The sequence below is a fragment of the Quercus robur genome, chromosome 5 (genome assembly GCF_932294415.1).
Source record: "Quercus robur chromosome 5, dhQueRobu3.1, whole genome shotgun sequence".
In the NCBI taxonomy this organism is placed as follows: domain Eukaryota; kingdom Viridiplantae; phylum Streptophyta; class Magnoliopsida; order Fagales; family Fagaceae; genus Quercus; species Quercus robur.
In genome coordinates this window covers 53,859,115-53,882,927 of record NC_065538.1, presented here as the reverse complement: position 1 = coordinate 53,882,927, position 23,813 = coordinate 53,859,115, and the positions used below count along the sequence as shown (strand labels likewise).

Sequence of the window (23,813 nt, the reverse complement as noted above, 5' to 3'; positions counted from 1 at the left end):
GCAATACAATAAATACAATTCCAGAAAGGAATGGTTACCAGACGTAGGATTAATACGTATATAGTAGCACCAGACCTGCTAGGATCCCTGAGTGGAGAACGAAGTTCTGGGGCAGGTATAATCCCAGCAAGCATTGCAGACTCCCCCAAACTAAGAAGAGATGGATGCTTTCCAAAGTAGAAAATTGATGCTGATTTAATGCCATATATACCATGTCCCCAGTAAATCTGTAATATAAAAATACCTCTATTACAAGCTGACAACCTCTAAGGATCATATGAAATATCTGAAAAAAGTAAGGCATTCATATGAACCCCTAAAGTTTTAGGTGCTTTCACTTCACATGGTGAGCGCATGAATTTAGTACAAAGTGGAGGGCTGCACGAAATTAAAATAATTTCCAAATGGGCTAAGCAAAATATTTTCTAAAAAGAAACAATGCTACCACTAAAGAAATCAACTTATCAGATCGATTATAGAAGTGTAGGAAGAACAGGGTCCAAAAATTACAAACCTCAGGATTTATGCCAGCAAAGTTGACATATGCCACTGGCATAAAGAGTGAGATCTTTGTCTTAAATTTACAGTGACCTTACAACATTAATTGACAAGATGCCACATAACTTATTTAAGTGAAAGAGCAATTTGATTAATTTTTTATATAAAATCAAGCAGCTAAATAGACTCCAACATTCACAATAGGCTTGGGCAGCAAGCAGAACAACCATGTAGCTTAAACTAGACCTTTTTTACAGATCTTCAGACTTCAACCTCAGTTGTTAATAAAGACAAGCCAAGCTTGTGTAGGAATTTTGAGCTTGTTAGTTCTATCAACAAAACCTGAGCTACACTTCTAGCCCCTCTCCAGGCCAATGAGCCCTAGCTCAAACAGAGCCTTCTTTACTTGTAAGAATAGGATAAAAGGTGAACTCATGGATTCAAGTCCCACTTTGTGCATGTAACTTACCAATGAAAAAAAAAAAAAAAAAAAAAAAAAAACTTATCTATCCTTCCTTCCAAAAAGAAGGGATAGATAAGTTTATGCTTAATTGAGCTCACATATATTGGCAATAAATTACCACTTGTCTCAAAAGCTTAAATGGTTAAGAAATGGAAAATTGAATTGTTTAACCACAATTCTAACAACTGGATTAAATTTGAAGAGTCAAACTTTACTAACATCTTTCCTTCCCTAAATCTTTGTTTTAGAGGACATAACCAAACCCTCCTTTTGCAACCTAAATTCTCAAAATGAATGTCATTACAGCACATCTTGCTCATTATAATATTCGTATTCACTTTTTTGAATGAAAAATTCTCCAACCATATATTAAAAGGAAATAAAATAAAATCATTCGGAAAACTAAATGCTAATTTTCTAGCCTGTCATGGAATGAAACCCAACTAAGAAGTCTTGCATTGCAACCTATTTTTCTGATTAATTAAGATATGTATTTGAGCTACAACCATGATCCAATCACTTCCTGGATTACAACCTTTATATAAACCTTGAATCCTTCATCCCTGTCTACTTTTCTCTCCTCCACATCCTCTTCATTCTCTAAAATTTTCATCTCTAACATTCTGAAAGTGAAACCTTTATGTACTATGAAATGATGATTACATGAATAAGACAAGAAAACACCAACAATTCCAGAAAATTTAATAACTTGCAACAAACATGATTTTGTAATAACATGGAATTTGAAAGAAAGGAGGGAGGAAATGACTCACAATACTGACTTAAGCTAATATGTCTCCGCCCACACAACCAGCTAGAAAATTAAGCCACCGTGACACATATTAAACTTCAAAACAAATAGAATGATAACATTATATGCCTAATGTATCCAAATAATTGAGCTTCCTGGAATCTGTGGGTGAGTGGGGGCAGAAAACATGCTTCCAAATACACACTAAATGTACGATGCAACTATAATAAATCCTGTCAACATCTCCTTAAAACTTTTCACGTGCAGACATAAGCACATTAAATACAATCTCATATGAACTTCTCAGATCACCCCTACTCCCTCCCCCCCCCCCCCCCCCGGGTGCCCCTCCCGACACAACGCATGAGGAATAGAATACACAGCATCACCTAATTAAAAAGAACTATAGTTGACCAAACCTTATTCATATAGCAGCTCAGAATTCTCCTTTTTGACATTGTCCTCTCCAATGCTAGTGCCAACACCATCTCGACTACTTTTCTTGAAAGAGTGCGTTCATTTTTAAGGAAGGTGTTTTTGACAAGCTGCAATGTGTTTCAAGAACAGAAAGAAAATAATATTAATTAAAACACATGATGTTGAAATAAACCAAAAGATGAAAAGAATTCAAAAACAAGCTTCATATTTGACTCCACATAAAGGGTGGGTTTCAAAGGTACTGGATGATTCAAGCCAAGAACAACCGTAAGGCCAGGTCTCGGGCCCTTAAAAGAAAGCCAATATAAATGCATAGTGAAGTATTCAAATGTTTGTCTTTTTGTATAAGATATTTGATCAAAATAAAAACATGGCAATATATTTCTTCACAGCATTATCCATGTAAAATATATCCTATAATTTTGAAAAGCAGCTACCCGAATTTTCTTTTGATTTAGTGTTAAAAATCCTGGGTTTTTTCCTATTTTCCATTTCAATTACTTCAACTATCATATTAAGACATTAATTTTCCATCAATATCTATTAGGCCTTGATGGAAGTCAAACGTGTTACAGAATTCTCCCATACAATTGGCCAAGAACAATAAATGTTCCCATCTCTAGTGTCCTTTTTTTTCCTTTTCATGCATTGGGTCCTACTCTAGAACCAGAATAGATATCAGATCATAAGACTTTTCAATTTAAATATCAATTTGTAAAAATGTTACATTAGCTTAGCAAGCTTCAAAGTGGAGACTGCTAATGGTAAACATGATACAAATTTGTCAGTTTGTGTTTTCAATAAAATATTACCACTATATTTGGAAGAAAGTTTCTATATGAGAACTCTCATAATTTCTGCAGCTTTAACTATTGTAATCAGCATCAATGGCTAACAAATGAATAACTCAAATAACCAATCAAAGAAACTGAAATTTTTTATTAGCTTTCACTATCCTAATGAAACCCGACCACAAAGTTTTGGGAATAAGGCTTTGTTGTTGTCTAGCTATACTAATGAAGTAAATTAGGCAATCAAATAACTTTACAGATTTACAACCAAAAAATGTTAGGCCAACTAAGATAGTTAGCAATTTACTTAAAAGAGCTATGGCTAAATAGAGTCAATCAGGCGGTTTAAAAGAGCCAGCCCTATCTTTAAGTGAATTTCCTCATTTCGAATCCTATCTTTTTGTGTATTTTCACTTATCTATTATAACATTCTCATTTCAGCTATACTCATGTTATGAATATATTGCTTTTTAACAGCACAACGTTCAATACCATCTAGCATAGCTGGTCTATTAGCAGCCTTATAAATATTTCCCTTTAACTTAATAGGTATTCTACAATCACACAATACTCCTAATGCATTTCTCCAATTCATCTACCATGCACTTATCCTATGATTTCCATAATCTTCAATCTCTCCATCTTTATGGATTATTGATCCAAGATATCAAAAGCTCCCTCTCTTTAGTATCTTTTGGCCATCAAGTCTTACAACGTCTCTTTTTATACTTTTACTAAACTTACATTCCATGTACTCTATTTTAGTCCGAACTAATTGAAAGCCTATAGATTCTAAAGTGTGTATTCATATTTCTAACTTGGCATTAACTCCACATCTAGTTTCATTTACTAAAATTGTATCATCTACAAAAATCATAAACGAAGGAACTTCTGCTTGGATCAATTCAGTGAGCTCATCCATCACTACTGCAAAGAGATATGAACTTAATATTAATCATTGATGCAAATCAATAGTTAGAAAGCTCACCTGTGATGCCTCCACTTGTTCTCACACTAGTTACCACTCCGTCATACATATCCTAAATTAAATTAATATACTTTAGAGAAACTCCTTTCTATTCCAAAAGCCACTAGATAACCTCTCTAGGGACTCTATCATATGCTCTCTCTAGATTAATACAAAACATATGAAGAAGATATTAAAATAAATTTCCATTAAATAGGCAAGGATAAAGGAAAATAATTGACAGCAAGGTAGACAGAAAGGGGCCCCTTGTTCAGAAAAAAAAAAAAAAAAAAAAAAAAAAAAAAAAAAAAAAAAAAAAAATTAATAGGAATGCAAAATTACCTAGATACATTCTGTGTCAGCCACGTAATATATATATATATATATATATATGTGAATGTGTGTGTGTGTGTGTGTGTAAGTGTAAAAAGACATTCCATAGCAAAATTTCAGTGTCTCCCATTCTGCCAATCTACTATAACAAGATATAATAACATAACTCAGATGTTTACTAGAAAATACAAAGATCAAATGGACCTTTACATAGAATTGAATCATATTGTACATTCAAAAGAACACTTTACACAAGTGTAAAAGGTCACAGCCACTCAATCCACCTTGAGCTTTGTAGCTAAACGTAAGAATGATACAGTAGATTTCAGTTTTCTAGAGTAGGCAACAACTAGAATTCCTGAAAACATACATTTCATAGTCATTCACAGAAATCTATACATAAGCTGCAAAAACAAAATGCCATTCAATACTATCTTGGGCCAGAGATCTGCTGTGAAGATATATAAGAAAAACCAGTCTGTAAGCTATTTCCTTGTGGATAAGATAGAGAACCATTTGGGTCCATTATTGTGGAAGCCTCAATAAACCTACGCCCATAAAAGCGCAAGAAGTTTAGAGATTCTGTTCTTGGCTGACCTAAAGGAATCCCACCCTCCAACATACCAACAACACTAATCATATTTGGCCTAAGTGCTGGTTCCTCATAAAGACAACACAAAGCTACACGCACTAATTTCTCCACCTCTTCCCTTGTCACCCGTCCTTCTAGCCTTGGATCAACAAGCTCCAAGTACTTACCTTGCTCATGCATCTCTAATGCAAATAGAGGATAGTAAACAAGTCCTGACCATGATGACGATGAAAAGTGACCACCACCACTACCACTATCCTCTATGCTATGGCTTTGTGATCGTAATGAGCAATTTTTTCTTCCACTCACAAGTTCAAGCAGTACCATTCCAAAACTATAGACATCAGTTTTTTCCGAGATTGCTGAGGTGGTAAGCCATTCAGGTGCAAGATAGCCACGAGTACCTCTCATGGTAGTGAACAGACCAGATTGTTCAGGACTTAGAAGCTTGGAGAGTCCAAAATCAGAAATTTTTGCCTGAAGGTGGTCATCCAAAAGAATGTTCTCTGGTTTGACATCACAATGGATGATCTTGTGTTCGCACCCACTATGCAAGTATGCAAGCCCACGTGCTGATCCGAGCGCAACATCAAACCTCTCTTGCCATTCTAAAACAGGTCCACTACCAAACAGAGTCCTGTCCAATGAACCATGATTCATATACTCATAAACTAATAGGCGCTGTCTTCCATGGACACAAAACCCTTTCAATCGAACCAAATTGACATGGTGAACATTTCCAATAACCGCAATCTCAGTGCAGAATTCTTTTCTCCCTTGAATGCCTAAATTGGTTATCTTCTTTATGGCCACAACACTTTTATCAGGCAGTGTCCCCTTGTATACAGAACCAAACCCTCCTGATCCAATCTGAGTGCTAAATTTATCAGTTGCCACCTCAAGCTCTTCATAGTCAAACCTTTTAGGTAAGCCTGGGATGTAGAATGCATCCAGGTCTTCAGAAGACTGTGAGTTGAAGCCACCTAATTTAATTTCCTTAGTTTTTGAGAGTTTCCATCTCATCCAAATGAGAAAACCTAGTGCCACTAACAGTAAAATTGAAGTGAACAGTAAAAGCACCAGAACAACTACACGAAGCCCTTTTCTATGATTACTAGAACTGTTAGGGGGAGGACCATTGTCATTTGTTGTTGTATTTGATCCAGAGACTTTGATGTAGCCCAGCAGGTTCATTCCACCAGAATTGCTTGATGTAAAGGACCCCAACTCATTTTCAAGCATGTAGCAAGAACCAGATGAGTTTCCATAGAAAATTCCCAAGCAAGAACAGTCCCTTGAGCAGAGATCTTGACAAACTGTCAAATTCACACCATATTTTAGAGGCTGAGAGAAATCATTGGAAAAATAATCTATACCATAGCCAAGCCCCAAAAATGAAACAACAGATGAGTTTAACCAACTGCCATTATTGGTTGAGTTACAAGCAAGCGGCAAAGATTGAGAATCATCACTTGGCACACAGCCACTCATATTCTGTGAACCTGCATGGAAGCCTGATGGACATGAACATATTTGGGTAATGGATGGAGAGTTGTCAGTACACAATCCCATTTGGCCACAAATAGATGGAGTTCTACAAGAAGAATCTAGCCCGGAAAATTCCTGCTCCCATTGGGCATCAGAAAAGCTATGGACAGTAAAGCGCCCTAACGGACCCAACTTGCCAATTCGGAAATCGGCTGGTGGCAAGCTGACCTGTATAACAACTTCCGATGCATCATGGCCAAGGAAAAAAAGACCCGTTCTGTTAATTGCCATGTATTTCACAACATACTTTGAGATAATATAAGCCTTTGTATCCATTGACAATTTCCAGTATGTCTGTCCATACCACTGCAGTAAGGCATCAGAAGTACTTATTGTGAAGTTGTAAATACTAGATGATAAGTCATAATCTGATGCAGCACTAGACAAATACATCCCAACAGGTAAGTGTTGTCCAATCACAATTGTGTCTGTTGGATAGTGGAAACTCTCCCAAAGAGAACTATTGGAATGATCAAGTAAGACAAGGTTACCCATCTCAGTTAACAATAATGCGTATACCGATGACTGTAATGGCGGAGTTGACCATCTGAGATTGCCATATGGATCAGAAACTGTAATCCCTTTGGTCGTAAGATTCATTATACCAGAACTTGAGATGGGAGCATCACGGTTAGCAGACCAGATGATGGCGTTGGATGCCATATGGATGACGCAAAAGTAGAAGTTGGTTTGTTGAACACCAGGGTTAAAGATAGCAGCTGCGAATGTGCCATTACGGGAGGACAAAAAAACACCACTGCTGTCAATATGTTGAAATTCCGAAGCAGTGAAATTTTGGTGTATGTACTCTAAGGATGACAAACTCAAGGCAGGAGGAAAGACTAAGAAGATGGTGAGGAACAATAAACAGTATCCCATGTAGAGGTTTGATGAAATGAAGAATGAAGAGAAGTTGGGAGAGGGTTTCATGAAGAGCATAATGGTGAGATTGTAAATGACTTCCTCCAGTTACTTCCATTTCTTTCCTCCCAAATCCAATAGGGTTATGTGTTGACTATGAAACAACTTGATTCTTATTGAAGGCCAAGATTATATTTATTTAGTGCTAACATCAGCTGCCGATGCAAGATATAAGAATTTTTTAAACAAGTCAAACCTGAATGAACATTTATTTATTCTAAGATTGATTTCCTTAAATGCTACACTCATACACAATCATCAACCAGCTGCTCTCTTGTATACCAATAAAGTGGACCTAAGATTTAAAGATTTCTGTGCAGTTAGGACTTAGGACCTAACTTGGTGGTTCTTTATTCTAAGATGAATGCTGTATCGTGCACTATTACCATTTACAATATATTAGATGCACTCAATCATTAATCACTAAAATATACCTTGCACAGCCTACCCCATCTCCACCTTGCCACCTTACCATCCCAGCTAAGACCCGAACACCATAAATGAATACGTCTCTTTAGAAATCAATGACTTCATTAATAAACATAATAATAATTGATTAAATATACAACACCCACAAGTCAAACAAACAAACAAAACCAACTTGATTGATAAAACCATCAAACACATGGTACGCGTAACAAACAAGTCAACCAAAATACAACCTCACCTGTTGGGTAATGGTGCTACCACCTCCACGAGACGAAAAAGACAGCACAGCACGGGCAATGCCGACGGGGTCAACCCCATGATGCATAAAGAAGCGGCGGTACTCGTAAGCCACAATGGCTTGCCATAAATGCCAAGGATAAGAGCTGGCTCTGAGTTCAGCCTCGGCGGAAAATGCAATGAGGTTTCGCCAACGACGAGGGAAATCGGGCAAAAGGGCATTGGAGAAGAGCCTAAGGCAGAGAAAGAGCGTGGAAAATGTGAGTACAACAAGTGTTTCGGGAACAATGAGATGGTTCTTGGAGGAGTTCTGGGTCCAGTGGACTCGTCCTTCGTGCACTGAGTTGGAACGAGTTGGAGATCGGTGAGTGTGAGTGAGAGAGAAGAAAGGGAGTGAATGTGGAATGGGAAAGAGAGATGGGTTTGCGTTTAGATTTGAGTTTTGGTACGAGGAATGGTTTGGTTGGTTTGATAATGGTAATGGGAGTAAGAGACTGAAGCTCATTTCTCTTTCACATGACAATGTTGTTTCAGTTCAACCATTCGGTAGGTAATACGGTTAAAAGCAACTGTTTTGTTCCACTAAAAATCTTAAAATTTAAATAACACAAAGTAATAACAAAAAGTTTCACAATTTCTCTTCCAAGAATTGTATTAGAGCAATGGCTAAATACACATCTTCCACAATTTGTTTTCATCATTATTAATATGATAAGTCGAAATCAGTGTAATAATGTTTTTTTCCCTCGCAATTGTATTCAAGTGATGGACTCATTAGTTTGAGGCATGATGTAAACCCAAAAGTTTCAATCCACTCATAATATCAATTTACAGGGATTTCAGTATGATATCACTTTTATCATGCACTAATCACAACAAGCTATATCAATTTTTAGGGAAAAAATTGTTAATAATGTAATATCTCTAAATTTATTGATTGCAATATCTTATTTTTATTAGATATTTTATTATGATTATGTTTAGATAAGATAAATGCAAGAAATAATTGTGCATTACATTGGGTGAGCCCATGTGTGAGATTGATAGGTAGAATGATTACCTTTATATAATGAGGGCGTAGTATATTAAAAGCACTATATAATTTCATGGAAGCTACTATTGTCTAATGTCTATTGATCCCTTCACACATTTTAAGAAAAGTGCTAAAAATAAAATATTAGAATTTCAATTTTTTGATCTTATCTCTAAAGATTTGCTTCTAAAAAGAAAAAAAAAAAAAATCTCTAAAGATTATATATATATAAATCTTATGAGTGCCCTCGTTTGGTACCTGATTATAAAGAGTAAAGACACCGTGACTCTATTTATTTTTTTTATTTTTATTTTTTTTCATTCCAAGTCATTTTTTTTTTTTTTTATTAATCATATCATTAAAAGGAAAAAAAAAAATGTTGGGTTTAGAGTTTAGTTTGCTTTTCATTTTGACTGATTCTTGTTTAAGGTTGCTTTTGAATTAGTGGACAGTTAGTCCAAAGTCCAAAGTCCAAAGTCCAAATTCAAAGCTGCAATCATTACATTTATATGGATTGTTCTCCCATTTAAAAAAAAAAAAAAAAAAAAAAGAAAAGGATTTTATATGGAGCATAAGTTAACAATTTTGGCAGCGGTAGACGTTTATGCCTTAAGGTCGTACTCGAGTTAGAATAGGAAATAATTGGTTAACTTTGAATATATAGTCTTTTTTTTTTTTTTTTTCTTTTTCTTTTTTGCTGAATAACTTTGAATATGTAGTGTGCATTTGGCGAATCGAGCTACACAAAAGATTTCTAGGCGAAAGTTTCTCCTCGCTAGCGAAAGAGGGTGCTCCGTCTTCTCCTAGGTCGTAGAATTTGTTGTCCCTTCTTTGAAGGAGTTTTTTCGTCCCTTTGGTAACAGTGTTACCTTAGGTTTTGTGGTTTTATCTTTTTGGGGTTTGGGAAACAATATCAACGATGGACGACCTCACCAAATCCTGGAGTTGCCTAACTCTTTCAGAGCAGGAAGGATCTGATCTTCGCCTGACTGAAGATGAAGTAGCACCAGAATTTGTTCTTGCAGCAAAATTTTTTACCAAGCGTGCATTAAATATTGATGCTATTGCAAACACTTTTAACCTGATTTGGAGGTCGAGAAATGGGTTCAAGGTCAAAAAGGAGGACGATCATGTAGCTTTATTCACTTTTGATAACAAGGAGGAGATGGAAAAAATATTATCGATAGAACCTTGGAGTTTTGATAAACACCTTATGGTGTTGCAACGTTACAATAAGGATATTGACTTATGTGATATGAATTTTAACATGGTTACTTTTTGGGTTCAAGTACACAATATACCAGTCAAATTCAGAACATGAAATATAGCCGGAAAAATTTGTACAACTATTGGCACAATGAGTAGACCTACTGACGTCACAGATGTGGAAAGGGGATGGCTTTGTACGGGTTCATGTCGTGGTGGATAAATCCAAACATCTGTGTCGTGGACGTTTAAGCTCACTCAAAAATGGCAGAGAATTGTGGGTATCTTTCAAATACAAATGCCTTCCCAATCTATGCTATTGGTGTGGCTGCCTCACACACGCCAATAGGGATTGCGAACTATGAATTGAAAGCGAAGGTAATTTGTTGCCAGAGTCCCAACAGTATGGTCTATGGATACGTGCACCACCTTTTACACCATTCGGAGGAATGTGGTAGTTGTCCTTGGATTTTATTCCAAGAAGAACAACCTGGCCAAGGTAGCACCTCCAAAACTGAGTAAGAAACCACCAGTAGTGGTGGTCCATAAGGGGGATCCGTCACCTGAGATTTTAAGGCTAGAAAGGGAAACAGAGGTGCAATCACATACAGAGGATATTGCTCCAGATTTTCAGGGGAGAGAACCATTGCATCCCAAATCAAATCCCATGGATCAATCAATTCCGAATTTTATGGAAGGAAAGCTATCTAATGAGCTGTTTGAAGAGAGAATTCAGGAAATAGACCCAGATTTAGGCAAATTTGATACAAATGGGGAATCATTTTTGGAGAACCAGTAGGGTAAAAACAAAGAAAATATTCTAGAAACACTAACAATTAATGAGAGAGCCTCCTCAACTAAAGTGTACTCACATGCACACCCCTCCCCTCTCTCAACCTGTGTTTAGAATCAGTGCTATTTGATATTACAAACAACCTAGAATTGAATACAGGGAGATGGAAACGAATTGCCAGGTCAGACATAGGTTCAGATATTACTATGGAAGATGCAGTGGGGGAAAAATGAAGTGGCAGAGAGGAGGATTAGCTTGAGTTACTGAAAAAAGAAGAAAAATAGTTTCTCGGGTGGATGAAGCAACAAAAAGGATATTAGCGGAGGTTGGTTCCCAGCTCTACCAAGACCAATGAGTTTCTTATGTTGGAACTGTCAAGGGCTTGGGAACCAACGAACAGAAAATCAGCTCGTAGATATGGTGCGGGCAAAAGATCCCTCCGTTGTGTTCTTAGCCAAAACATGGATGGACGAAGCAAGGCTAGTTCTAATACAAGATAGGATAAAGTTTAAACACAAATTTATGGCTCCAAGAAGAAACAAGGCTGGGGGCTTGGTGATTTTTTGGAAAGAGGATTTTGACTTAACAATTGAAACATTCTCTAAAAATCATATTGATATTACAGTGAATAAAAACAAGGCAGAGGGGTGGAGGTTTATAGGTTTTTACCACAAACCAGACACATAAAATAGATATGAGGCTTGGGCTCATTTAAAAAACCTGAAATCAAGGGGGTCGGCACCTTGGATTTGTGTGGGAGATTTCAACGAAATAACCAATCAATCAGAGAAGCTAGGGGGCAAAGTTCGACCACATGTACAGATGCAAGCATTTAGAGATATACTTGATGAATGTGGTTTTCTAGACTTTGGATTTGTGGGTTCAGAATTCATATGGCATAAACACTTTGCGGGTTATATGGTTTGGGAGCATCTAGATAGAGCTGTGGCAACATCAGATTGGCTCTCTCTATTCCCGGATACCAAGATTTACCACTTAGAAGCAGATACATACGACCCCTTTGGATAGTGTTGAATGGGATGGACTGTGCACAACAGAGACCATTCAAGTTCGAGCAAATATGGATGACCGAGCACGGTTGTATGCCAATGGGGAAACTGAGGAGTTAAAGGTGTTAAAAAAATCGATGACTGCGGGAAAGAATTGACCAAATGGAGCAAACGCAGTTTCAAGAATGTGCGTAAGGAGCTGGAAAAAAAAAATTATTAGCAAAGGCAAAACAGATTGCTATGAATGGAGGAAGCACTAGCCGAATGAAATACCTAGAGAAACAAATTACTACCCTCCTGGACCGTGAGGCAAAAATGTGGGCACAAAGATCAAAGATTCAATGGATGTGTGATGGTGACAAAAACACTCGGTTCTTCCACAGTAAAGCAACACAGCGGCGACGACGAAATTACATCAAAGGCCTATTTGATGAAGGGGCCAATGGTGCACTCATCCAAGCCGAGTGGTGGACACAGTGGTGAAATTTTATCAACAACTCTTTACTTCTAATGAACCCGAAAACTTTGATTGAATTTTGGAACAAATCCCTACAATGGTTACCGATGACATGAATAAGCAATTATTGGAAGAATTTACAGTAGAGGAGGTTAAGGATACATTAAAACAGATGGCACCCTTGAAGTCACTTGGACCGGATGGTATGCCGCCACTGTTTTATCAAAGCTACTGGTCTTTGGTAGGTACTGATGTTACTAAAGCAATATTATTGTATTTAAATTCAGGTACTCTACCAAGTGCACTGGACTAAATGGGCAGATCTATGCAAAATGAAGGCACAAGGTGGAATGGGTTTCAAGATCTTTCAAGGTTCAACGATGCCCTCCTTGCCAAACAAACTTGGTGCCTTTTACACAATAAAACCTCACTATTTTATAGAGTTTTCAAGGCCAAGTTTTTTCCAAACTATACAATCATGGAAGCCACAAACCCGAGTTCAGCCTCATATATGTGGAAAAGCATTATCAAGGGCAGGGAAGTCATACAAAGAGGTGCAGTTTGGAGGATTGGTGATGGACGATCAACTACAATCTGGGGTGAGCGCTGGCTTTCAGTAAAACACTCCCCAAAAATTGTATTACCCTATACAGGAGCCTTGGCTGATGCCAAGGTCAGTGCTCTCATTGACCAAAAGCACAGAATGTGGAAGGAAGAAGTTTTGGATGCCAACTTGCTAAGCTTTGAAGCAAACATGATCAAAAAAATTCCTTTATGCTACATAGACCAAGCAGACACCCTTACTTGGCCTTTCAATCCCACGGGGGAGTACACAGTAAAATTAGGATACACTTTCTTGCAGCATGAATACCAGAACTCACAACCTAGCCAATCTAACCTCAAGTACCTGAAGCCATTATGGAAAGCTATCTGGAGTTTATAGGTTCCGAGTAAGGTGAAAAATTTCGTTTGGCGAGCGTCAAAAAATTCTTTACCTACCAAGATGAACTTGATGAAGTAGAAAATTATAAGTGAGGACCTCTATGAGCAATGCCGAAACCAAAAGGAAGATGTGGCCCATGCTTTGTACCACTGTCTGAAGCTACTAAACTTGTGGACAAAAGTTGATCTCTAGAATCATAGTAGCCTACATCAAGCAACATCGTTTATTGATCTAATGGGTTGTGTTTTTGCGAAAAATAAGGACCCTATGCTCTTCTCCATGGCTGCGTGGGCAATCTGGAATCGGAGAAATAATCTTCGCCTCGGAAAATCTACAGTCCCCCTTAATGAGCTGCTGTCTCAGTCAAAAGAAAGGTTGTGTGAGTTCAAACTCTACAATTCCTCCTCAGTAACCCTAGTGGGCTGACCACCTACCAGTTGGCAAGCTCTGAATCGTAATACTTAAAAGGTGAACTTCGATGGTGCTCTATTTACAACAGAAAACAGTGCTGGTTTGGGCATGGTTATTCGCAATGAAGAGGGACAGGTCATGGTCGCTCTCTCGCAAAAAACCACTTTCACAGCTATTGAAATGGAAGCTATGGCAGCACAGAGGGCTTTAAAATTGGCACTGGAGACTGGTTTTCATCAGATAATATTATAAGGCGACTCACAGATACTCATCTCAGCCTTGGAAAACAACTCTCACTCTCTGTCAAACATTGGCCACATAGTAAAAGGCATTCAGTACCTCGCCTCTTATTTTTCAAAAATACATTATTCTCATGTTCGTAGGCATTGTAATACTGTAGCTCACTCTCTAGTGAGACGAGCAATTTCTTTCTCTCAAATGCAAATTTGGATGGAGGATATACCACCAGATATTATTCATGTACTTCAGGTCGACTTAAATGGCTTTTCTTAATTGACAAGTTCGATCTTTTTTCTTAAAAAAAATATAGTATGCACTTGGCATTGGCTTAAAAAGTCAGCTTTTTGTACTATTCAACTTATTTTTACTACTATTCATGAGTCCTACTGCACTTTTTGGTACTATTCATGGATTCCACTGTACTATTTAGCTAACTTTTACTTTTATCTATATTACTTTCAGCAAAAAGTTTTCAATTTCAGCTAAATAAGCTGTTCCCAAACAGACACATAGTCATAGTATTACTAACCTCCAAGATGCAATCGGGTTTAGTCTCAATCTTCTATATATATATATATATATATATATATATAATATTCGTTGGTTGGAAATCAAAGATAGGACGGGAATTTACTTTATGTTTATTATTGTAGAAGCAAAATAGATATTTGTATGTTCCATTACTAAAAGGCAACGCATCAAAGTTTTGTAATTAATTGAACCCTAAAATATGGAGACTGTTCTGGACCCAGTGGAAAGACTAGTAACCCCTGACATGAACCAACAACTGCTACAACCTTACACACCAGAGGAAATAAAACGAGCTTTGTTCCAAATGCACCCATCCAAGTCACCGGGCCCTGATGGAATGTCCCCATTCTTCTTTCAAAAATACTGGCATATTGTAGGGAACGATGTGGTTAGAGCTGTTCTTTCTGTTTTGAACTCGGGCCACCTCTTGCACAAGATGAACTATACCCACATTATTCTTATCCCCAAGAAGAATGAGCCCCAGTACATCTCAGATTATCGCCCTATCAGCTTAGGCAATGTGGTATCACGCTTATTCTCTAAAGTTTTGGCTAACCGCATTAAATTAATATTGCCTAATATTATTTCTGATGCTCAAAGTGCCTTTGTTCCTAATCGCTTGATCACTGATAATACCACTGTAGCGTTTGAGTTGTTACACAGGATGAGAAATAAGAGGAAGGGAAAGAGAGGTCAGATGGCGGTGAAGTTGGATATTAGCAAAGCTTACGATCGGGTTGAGTGGGTGTTTTTACAGAATATGATGAGCAAACTTGGGTTCGATGATACCTGGATACGGCTAGCTATGGAAACGGTTTGCACTGCTTCTTACTCAATCCTCATCAATGGAGAGCCTCGTGGTTTGGTCCAACCCTCTCGTGGAATCAAGCAAGGTGATCCCCTCTCGCCATATTTGTTCCTGCTTTGTGCCGAAGGTTTGTTTGCAATGCTCCGTAGGGTGGAAGAGAATCGGTCTCTTACAGGGGTTGTATCTTGTCAGCATGGAGTGCACATCTCACATTTGCTCTTTGCCGATGACAGTCTACTGTTCTGTCAAGCAACGGTCCAAGAGTGCCAAGTGCTCAACATCTTAGCTCAATATGAATCGGCTTCTGGACAGGCCATTAACCGACAGAAAACATCCCTCTTTTTTAGCCGAAACACCAAACATGACACTCGGGATATGATCAGAAGTTTGCTTGGAGCCAAAATCATGATGGATTACGAGAAGTATTTGGACTTGCCGATGGTAGGGGGTAGAGCTAAGACAACCACGTTTAGAGAGATCCAAGAGCGAGTTGCTAAGAGAGTGTTAGGATGGAAGGAGAAATTCATCTCTTAGGCTGGCTGAGATATACTTATAAAGACAGTTGCGCAGTCCATACCGACTTACTCCATGAGCTTATTCAGGCTTCCAAAAGCTATGTGTGACGCTATCAACTCGACCTTAGCCAATTATTGGTGGGGACAGAAATATGATGAGAGAAAGATCCATTGGGTGAGCTGGCAGAAGTTGTGTACAGACAAGAATAGAGGAGGTATGGGTTTTCGGGACATCGACGCTTTTAATCTTGCAATGTTGGCCAAGCATGCATGGCGCTTGCTTCAGGGCACTTAGTCTTTGTTTTATCGAGTGTACAAAGCACGTTATTTCCCTAACTGCACATTCTTGGAGGCCCAGCTGGGACACAATCCTTCTTTCGTATGGCGGAGTCTTCTAACTGCTCGGGAGGTGATCATTGCGAGATCAAGATGGAAAATTGGAGACGGAAAGCATATTGGTGTCACTACGCACAAATGGCTGTCCCATGACCCTATTTTCAACGGTGAACCCGCTCCTGAGTTGAAAGTTAGTGATTTGATAGATGAGGACACAAGACAGTGGGACAGAGGCAAGATTCACGCATTGTTCACGGCTAGAACCCGGACTGAGATTCTAGCTCTCCCCCTCAACAATCTCCAAGCTCGAGACTCCCTCATTTGGATGGAGAATAAGGCAAGGACCTTCTCAGTAAAGACTGCCTACCATGTTGCACTTCGACTAAAGCAACAGCAGGTAGTGGAGCATTCCAAGGCTAGGTCGAACAAGTCAACCTGGAAGAAAATCTGGACTTTGAATGTTCCCCCAAAAGTCAAAAATTTCATTTGGAGGGCGTGCTCAGACTGCTTACCTACTCGGGCCAATCTGCATAGAAGGAAGGTTCATGTTGAGGTGGTGTGTGGTTTGTGTAAGCAGAAACCTGAGACCACGGGGCATATTTTGTGGGAGTGTCCGCTTGCCAGGAATGTTTGGGCATTGGTAAAGGGAAAGATAAAGAAGTGCAACAATGAGGCTCGGGATTTCTTCCTACTGTTCGGGTTCATGGTGCAAAGCTTAGATCAACGTGACCTTGAACGTTGGGCTACAGTGGCATGGTCTATTTGGAATGCCCGAAATAAGGTCTATTTTGAACATAAACAAACCCACCCAAGGACTATCCTAAGCGGTGCAGAGAGTCTACTAGATGAGTACCAAAAACTGATGGCGTCTCAGAGATAATTGGTTAGTATGGGTCTTTTCTTAGCTACGTTAGTGTAGCCTCAGTCTATGGCCAGCTGCTTGTAGCTGGCCTTGGATTTATACAAGTTTTCTTTACAGAGTTAATTGTTTAGTATGGGTCCTTTCTTAGCTACGGTAGTGTAGCCTCAGTCTATGGCCAGCTGCATGTAGCTGGCCTTGGACTTATACAAGTTTTTGCTTTATACATGTACTTCTTTTTAGTTTAATAAAATTTCTGACCTGTTCTCAAAAAAAAAAAAAGTTTTGTAATTAATTGAAATCAACCCTCCCCCGACAACTGAATTATTAATATATATATATATATATATATATATATATATTTATTTATTTATTTATTTATTTATTTATTTATATACATAGTGGCAGAGCTAAGAATTCAGTTTAGGGGGGACAATGTTGAAAGCAAAATTAATCTAAAAAAATTAATTGATATTAATAGCAACCTAAATACACAAATATATATCAATGTAATTTGGAGATTAATCTAAATAAATAGAGTTTAAACAATCAATTTTATTTCTTAAAATAAATTATTTTTTAAAGTGTTAAGAGTATAACAATGTACTAGAAATTTTGTATCCTCATTGCCTTGAATACTATTAAAAAATAATGTTGAATTCAATATTTTTTTCTCTATTCTTTTAAGCAGTTAAAATTTGGATTATAGCAAAAAATAAAAATAAAAATTAAAAACTAAAAAAATAAGAAAAAGAGTGGAGGCTATGGTTTTAGTGGTATATATGAATATAAGTAGGCCATTTTTTTTTTTATATAAAATAATGATTATGTAGAACCCACAAAGAGGAGAGTTGGTATTTTCACAAGTTGACACTAGGAATTATATAACTGGTAGACAATAAAATAGTGTAAGTGGTGGGCCTAGATGAAAATTAAATGTTCAACAATTATGAAATTTATTGTGAAAAATACTGTATATACTATATAGTATTGCTCTGACAATTATGAAATTTGTTATGAAAAAAATTGTAGAAATTCATTATTTACTGTTAGTAGTTTGGAAACTTGTCAAAAGGACAAAGCTTTTAGTCTTATGTGGAACCATTGAACTTTGTTTTCATTGGAAAAAGACGAAAATATGCTATGTACTTATACAGGACATTAGATTGCTTTCTTTTAAAAGCAAAGAAGTCTTCTTATTTATGCTAGGAGCAAAGTTGAGATAGAAAAATTTTGTCAGGGGGCAAATTGCTTTATAGGTATATTATATAGGAGTTTTTGGGGAGGCCATAGGGGGCACTTGCCCCCTCTCGCCCTCCCCTGGCTCCGCCAATGTGTGTGTGTATATATATATTATAATTATATGGTGGAAGTTGTTATATTTACTACTCTTGTATTATCAATGCAAGACATCAGCTTCTAAGCTTTATGGACGCTTTCTCGGGCTACAACCAAATCCGGATGGATGTATCTGATCAAGAAAAAACCTCCTTCGTCACCAGCCAGGGATTATTCTGCTACAAGGTAATGCCCTTCGGACTCAAGAACGCCGGAGCAACGTACCAGAGGCTAATGAACAAGATGTTTGCACATCAGATAGGCAGGAACGTTCAGGTTTACGTTGACGACATGTTAGTCAAAAGCTTGCGCAAAAAAGATCATCTAGACGACCTTCGAGAAACGTTCGACACACTTCGATCATTCAACATGAAGCTAAATCCGAGCAAGTGTGCGTTCGGGGTCACGGCGGGAAAGTTCCTGGGTTTTATGGTGTCCCAGAGAGGAATAGAAGTCAACCCGGAGAAGGTACGGGCCATAATGGAGTTGGAACCCCCGAGGACGGTCAAAGAAGTCCAGAGTTTAAATGGAAAGATTGCGGCCCTAAACAGATTCGTCTCAAGGGCGACGGACAGGTGCTTACCATTCTTCCAAACCTTAAGAAAGTCATTTGAGTGGACGGATGAATGCCAAGCGGCCTTCAACGACTTAAAGGCGTATCTCTCATCTCCACCATTGCTCAGTCCTTCCGTGCAAGGTGAAGAACTCTACCTTTACTTAGCAATCTCGCATGCCGCAGTGAGCGCAGCTTTAGTAAGGGAGGAGGACGGGATACAAAAACCTGTCTACTTTACCAGCCGTGCACTCCGTGGTGCAGAGGAGAGGTACCCCCAGATGGAGAAGTTGGCTTTCGCACTAGTAATAGCTGCACGGAGACTTAAGCCGTACTTCTAGGCACACACAATCATTGTCTTAACAAACAAGCCACTAAGGAAAGCTATGAACAGCCCGGAAGCAGCAGGAAGAATGGCCTTGTGGGCAATAGAGCTAAGCGAGTTTGACATTCAATACCGCCTGCGGACGGCCATGAAAGGACAGGCAGTAGCTGAGTTCGTCACCGAATTTACCCTCGGGGAGGACCAATTGGCAGAAGTAAAGGAACAGTGGAAAATCTACACAGACGGATCCTCAAACAGGCGAGCCGGAGGAGATGGAGTCGTAATACGAACTCTGCAGGGAGACACAATACGATGCATGATCCACCTGGATTTTCCAATAACCAACAATGAGGCAGAGTATGAGGTCTTAGTGGCGAGACTAGACCTCGCAAAAGCCACAGGAGCGGAGAACGTAATTGTCCATTGCGATTCGCAAGTAGTAACAAGTCAGATCAATGGCGACTACGAGTGCAAGAACGATAGAATGAAGAAATACTTGGAAGAAGTGAAGTACCGAATCAACAGTATTGAAGTCAAATTCGTTCAAATCCCGAGGGAAGAGAATGGGTGGGCTGACCAACTAGCAAAGTCTGCATCAGCCGAGTTTGTATTGGTCCCCGAACAGGTATTGTCGTTTGTGCAAACATCCTCATTAATCGATAACGAAACAAACATGCAGGTTGAGGACTCTGAGGGTGACTGGACTACGCCATTGATCGCCTACCTAAAGGTCGGGGTGTTACCGGATGAGAAAGGTGCCGCCAGAAAATTGAAGGTCCAGGCATCACGGTTCGTGCTGATAAAAGACATCTTATATAAAAGAGGTTTTTCTCGCTAGCAAGGATCGGTTCGCTACTTCTGCTTGGCCATTGGCCTGTGGGTGGGAGGGTGAGGAGTAATGGTTCTTCATTCCAAGCTGTTCACAAAATTCCCTGAAAGGTGTGTTGTCAAACTGTCGTCCATTGTCAGACATTAGTACTCTAGGTACTCCGAATATGCATACAATGTTCTTCCAGACGAAGTTCTTGACATTCTGCTACGTAATTTTAGCTAAGAGTTCGGCTTCCACCCATTTTGTGAAGTAATCTATTCCCACCACCAGAAACTTCATTTGCCGAGTTCCAGTCGAAAGGGCCCCAAAATGTCTAGTCCCCATTGCGCGAAAGGCCAAGGGGTCATCATTGGCGTGAGATATTCTGTTGGCTATCTGGGAATGTTGCTGAAGCGTTGACATTGATCACATACTTTGACATATGCTTTAGCATCAGCTTGGATGGTTGGCCAATAGAATCCGCTACGGATGACTTTATGGACGAGTGATCTGGCTCCCGAATGGTTTCTGCATGCTCCTTCGTGAACCTCCCTCAACATGTAATTTGCCTCGTTCGGAGCCAAACATCTTAAGAGAGGCTGGGAAAAACCTCTTTTGTATAACACCTCGTCCATAAGTACATACCTGGCTGACTTGACCCTGAGCTTCCTAGCTTCGTCATTTTCTTCTGGAAGCCTTCCGTCCTTTAAGTATGACACTATTGGGGTCATCCAATTTCCTTCTCCCTCTATCTGCATCAGTTCTGGAAGGTCTATACTTGGCATGTAGTGTACATCATCCATTTCGTCCAACGCCTCATTCGCAGACGCTTCCTTCGCCAAAGTATCTGCTTCCACATTCTCTTCCCTTGGGATTTGAACAAAATCTGCTTTTTTGAATTTCTTCACAAGGCGTACTACCTTCCTTAGATATTTCTTTATTCTGTCTTCCTTGGCTTCACATGTCCCATTTACTTGGCCTATGACCAATTGAGAGTCTCCCAAGACAAGTATTGAGTCTGCTTCTACAGATTTGGCCAGCTCCAACCCCTTTAAAAGGGCTTCATACTCCACTTCATTGTTAGTAGTCTGGTATTGCAAACGAGCCTTGTATTTCAATTTGTCTCCTTCTGGCGACTGCAAAACAACTCCTATTCCTCCAACATACATTGTAGACGATCCATCTACATGGACGACCCATTTGTTATTGTACTCTCCTTCCCCCAGGTCTTCGTAACTCGGAGTGAACTCTACGATGAAATCTGCTAAGGCTTGAGCCTTTATTGCATTTCTCGGTTGGTACAGAATGTCGAATTCACTAAGTTCCACTGCCCACTGAATCAGTCGTCCTGCGGCTTCCAGCTTGTTCATTGCCTTCTTAAGCGGATGGTCCGTCATGACATTGATGACATGAACTTGGAAGTAATGTCTTAACTTCCTAGAAGCCGTTATCAGTGCAAAAGCCAATTTCTCTATGAGCGGATACCTTCCCTCTGCTCCTCTGAGTGCCCGGCTAGTGTAGTACACCGGTTTTTGTACTTTCCTCTCTTTTCTGATTAAAGCTGAACTTACGGCGTGTGGGGATACCACTAAGTATAGGTACAGTTCTTCTCCTTGCACGGATGGACTTAATAATAGGGTAGTTGTGAGATAGTCCTTCAGGTCTTGGAAGGCCCTTTGGCATTCGTCCGTCCATTCAAATGCCTTCCTAAGGACTTTAAAGAAAGGTAAACACTTCTCTGTGGCTTTCGAAACAAACCTGTTCAAAGCGGCAACTCGTCCTGTGAGGGATTGGACTTCCTTAATACTCTTCAGTGGTTCCATGTCCAATATAGCCTGGATCTTGTTTGGATTCGCCTCAATTCCTCTTTGCGAGACCATGAACCCCAGAAACTTTCCCGACGATACTCCAAATGCACACTTGCTTGGGTTCAACTTCATCTTATATCGCCGAAGTGTTTCAAAGGTTTCCTATAGGTCATCTAGATGGCTTCCCTCGTCTATGCTCTTCACGAGCATGTCGTCAACATAAACCTCCACATTCCGTCCTATCTGTGGACGAAACATGTGATTCACTAACCTTTGATAAGTTGCCCCTGCGTTCTTCAAACCGAAAGACATCACTTTGTAGCAAAACAAACCTTGGCTAGTAATGAAGGAAGTTTTTTCCTGATCAGCTTCATCCATCTTGATCTGATTATATCCTGAGAAGGCGTCCATGAAGCTCAGCAACTGATGTCCAGCAGTAGAGTCCACCAATTGATCAATGACTGGCAGAGGATAACTATCCTTGGGACATGCTTTGTTCAAGTCAGTGAAGTCTACGCACATTCTCCACTTTCCATTAGCTTTCTTCACCATCACCACATTGGCTAACCAATCCGGGTAATAGACTTCCTTAATGAACTGTGCTGTGGTCAGTTTCTGAACTTCTTCCTTGATCGCCTTATCCCGCTCGGGAGCGAATACCCTCTTCTTCTGACGAACAGGCTTAAAAAAGGGGTACACATTCAATCGATGAGTGATTACACTCGGGTCGATTCCTGACATGTCGTCATGACTCCATGCAAAAACGTCGATACTCTTTCTCAGGAACTGGATGAGGTCTTTTCTTGCCTTCTCCTTCATACCTGTTCCAATTCTGGTGAATTTCTCGGGATCATCTTCTTGCAAAAGAACATCTTCCAATACTTCCGTGGGCTCTGCAACAACTCTTCTTTCCTCGATGCTCATTGTCTGCACCTGTTCATCCAAAGCCATCATGGCTAAGTAGCATTCTCTAGCTGCCAACTGATCTCCTTGTGCTTGCCCTATCCCGTACTCCGTAGGGAATTTGACTGATAGATGGTAGGTAGAGATTATCACCTTCCAACTATTAAGAGTTGGTCTTCCAATAATGGCATTGTATGAAGAGATACAGTCTACCACGAGGAAATTGACTTCCCTGGTTATCTGTTGCGGGTATGACCCTACCACCACTGGTAATGTAATGGTACCCACGGGCTGCACCTTCATTCCTCCAAATCCTATCAGTGGTGAGTAGACTGGACGAAGTTGATCCCGTCTAAGCCTCATCTGTTGGAAGGCAGGGTAGTACAATATGTCTGCTGAGCTTCCATTGTCAACTAACACTTTCCTGGTTGTATAATCTGCAATAAGCAGTGTAATGACGATCGCATCGTTATGCGGTTGATGGATCCTCTCAGCATCTTCGTCGGTGAAGGAAATGGTTGGCTCGTCCATTGATCTCGTCCTTAGTGATCGTCCAGAGAGCTGGACGTTTTGTACCGCTTTGAGATACGTCTTCTTCGACTTGGAAGATTGCCCCATCGAGTTCCCTCCGACGATAATCCTTATCTCTCCTAGTGGGGGCCGGGATGATTCCTCTATTTTGCCTTTCAACTTCTCATCTTTATGATCCCTTCCAACGAAGTGCCTTAACTTTCCTTGTCTGATAAGGTTCTCAATTTGCTGTTTTAGGTCATAACACTCATCCGTGTCATGCCCATGATCCCTGTGAAAGTGACAATATTTGTTCTTATTGCGCTTATTGGGATCCCCTTTCATCTTCTCTGGCCATTTTAAAGAAGGATCGTCTTTGATTTGCATGAGCACCTGATCAAGTGGAGCGTTCAGGGGCGTATAATTCTGGCTTCTTCCCAAGGGACCTGTCTTCC

The 23,813-nt window shown here is 39.5% G+C and overlaps 2 protein-coding genes across 7 annotated transcripts in view; both read right to left on the bottom strand.

Annotated features, from left to right (window-relative positions):
- LOC126728951 (uncharacterized) overlaps positions 1 to 23,813 on the bottom strand; it is a 47,138-nt gene that overhangs the window by 2,189 nt on the left and 21,136 nt on the right. The window contains exons 1-3 of one of the 6 annotated variants that reach the window (XR_007656428.1): positions 7,965 to 8,538; positions 2,132 to 2,257; positions 39 to 227 (exon numbers count right to left, since the gene is read on the bottom strand). The exons of 4 other annotated variants lie outside the window; for them this stretch is intronic. The gene's annotated coding sequence lies outside the window, so the exon portion shown is untranslated. Of the gene's footprint in view, positions 1 to 38; positions 228 to 2,131; positions 2,258 to 7,964; positions 8,539 to 23,813 lie in introns of those variants that run through there. One more of the 6 variants, XR_007656429.1, reaches the window with a different exon arrangement.
- On the bottom strand, positions 4,362 to 7,552 carry LOC126728949 (G-type lectin S-receptor-like serine/threonine-protein kinase At5g35370). The gene has a single exon (XM_050434716.1). It carries the CDS (start codon positions 7,318 to 7,320, stop codon positions 4,672 to 4,674), a length of 2,649 nt encoding a protein of 882 aa, XP_050290673.1. The 5' UTR covers positions 7,321 to 7,552; the 3' UTR covers positions 4,362 to 4,671.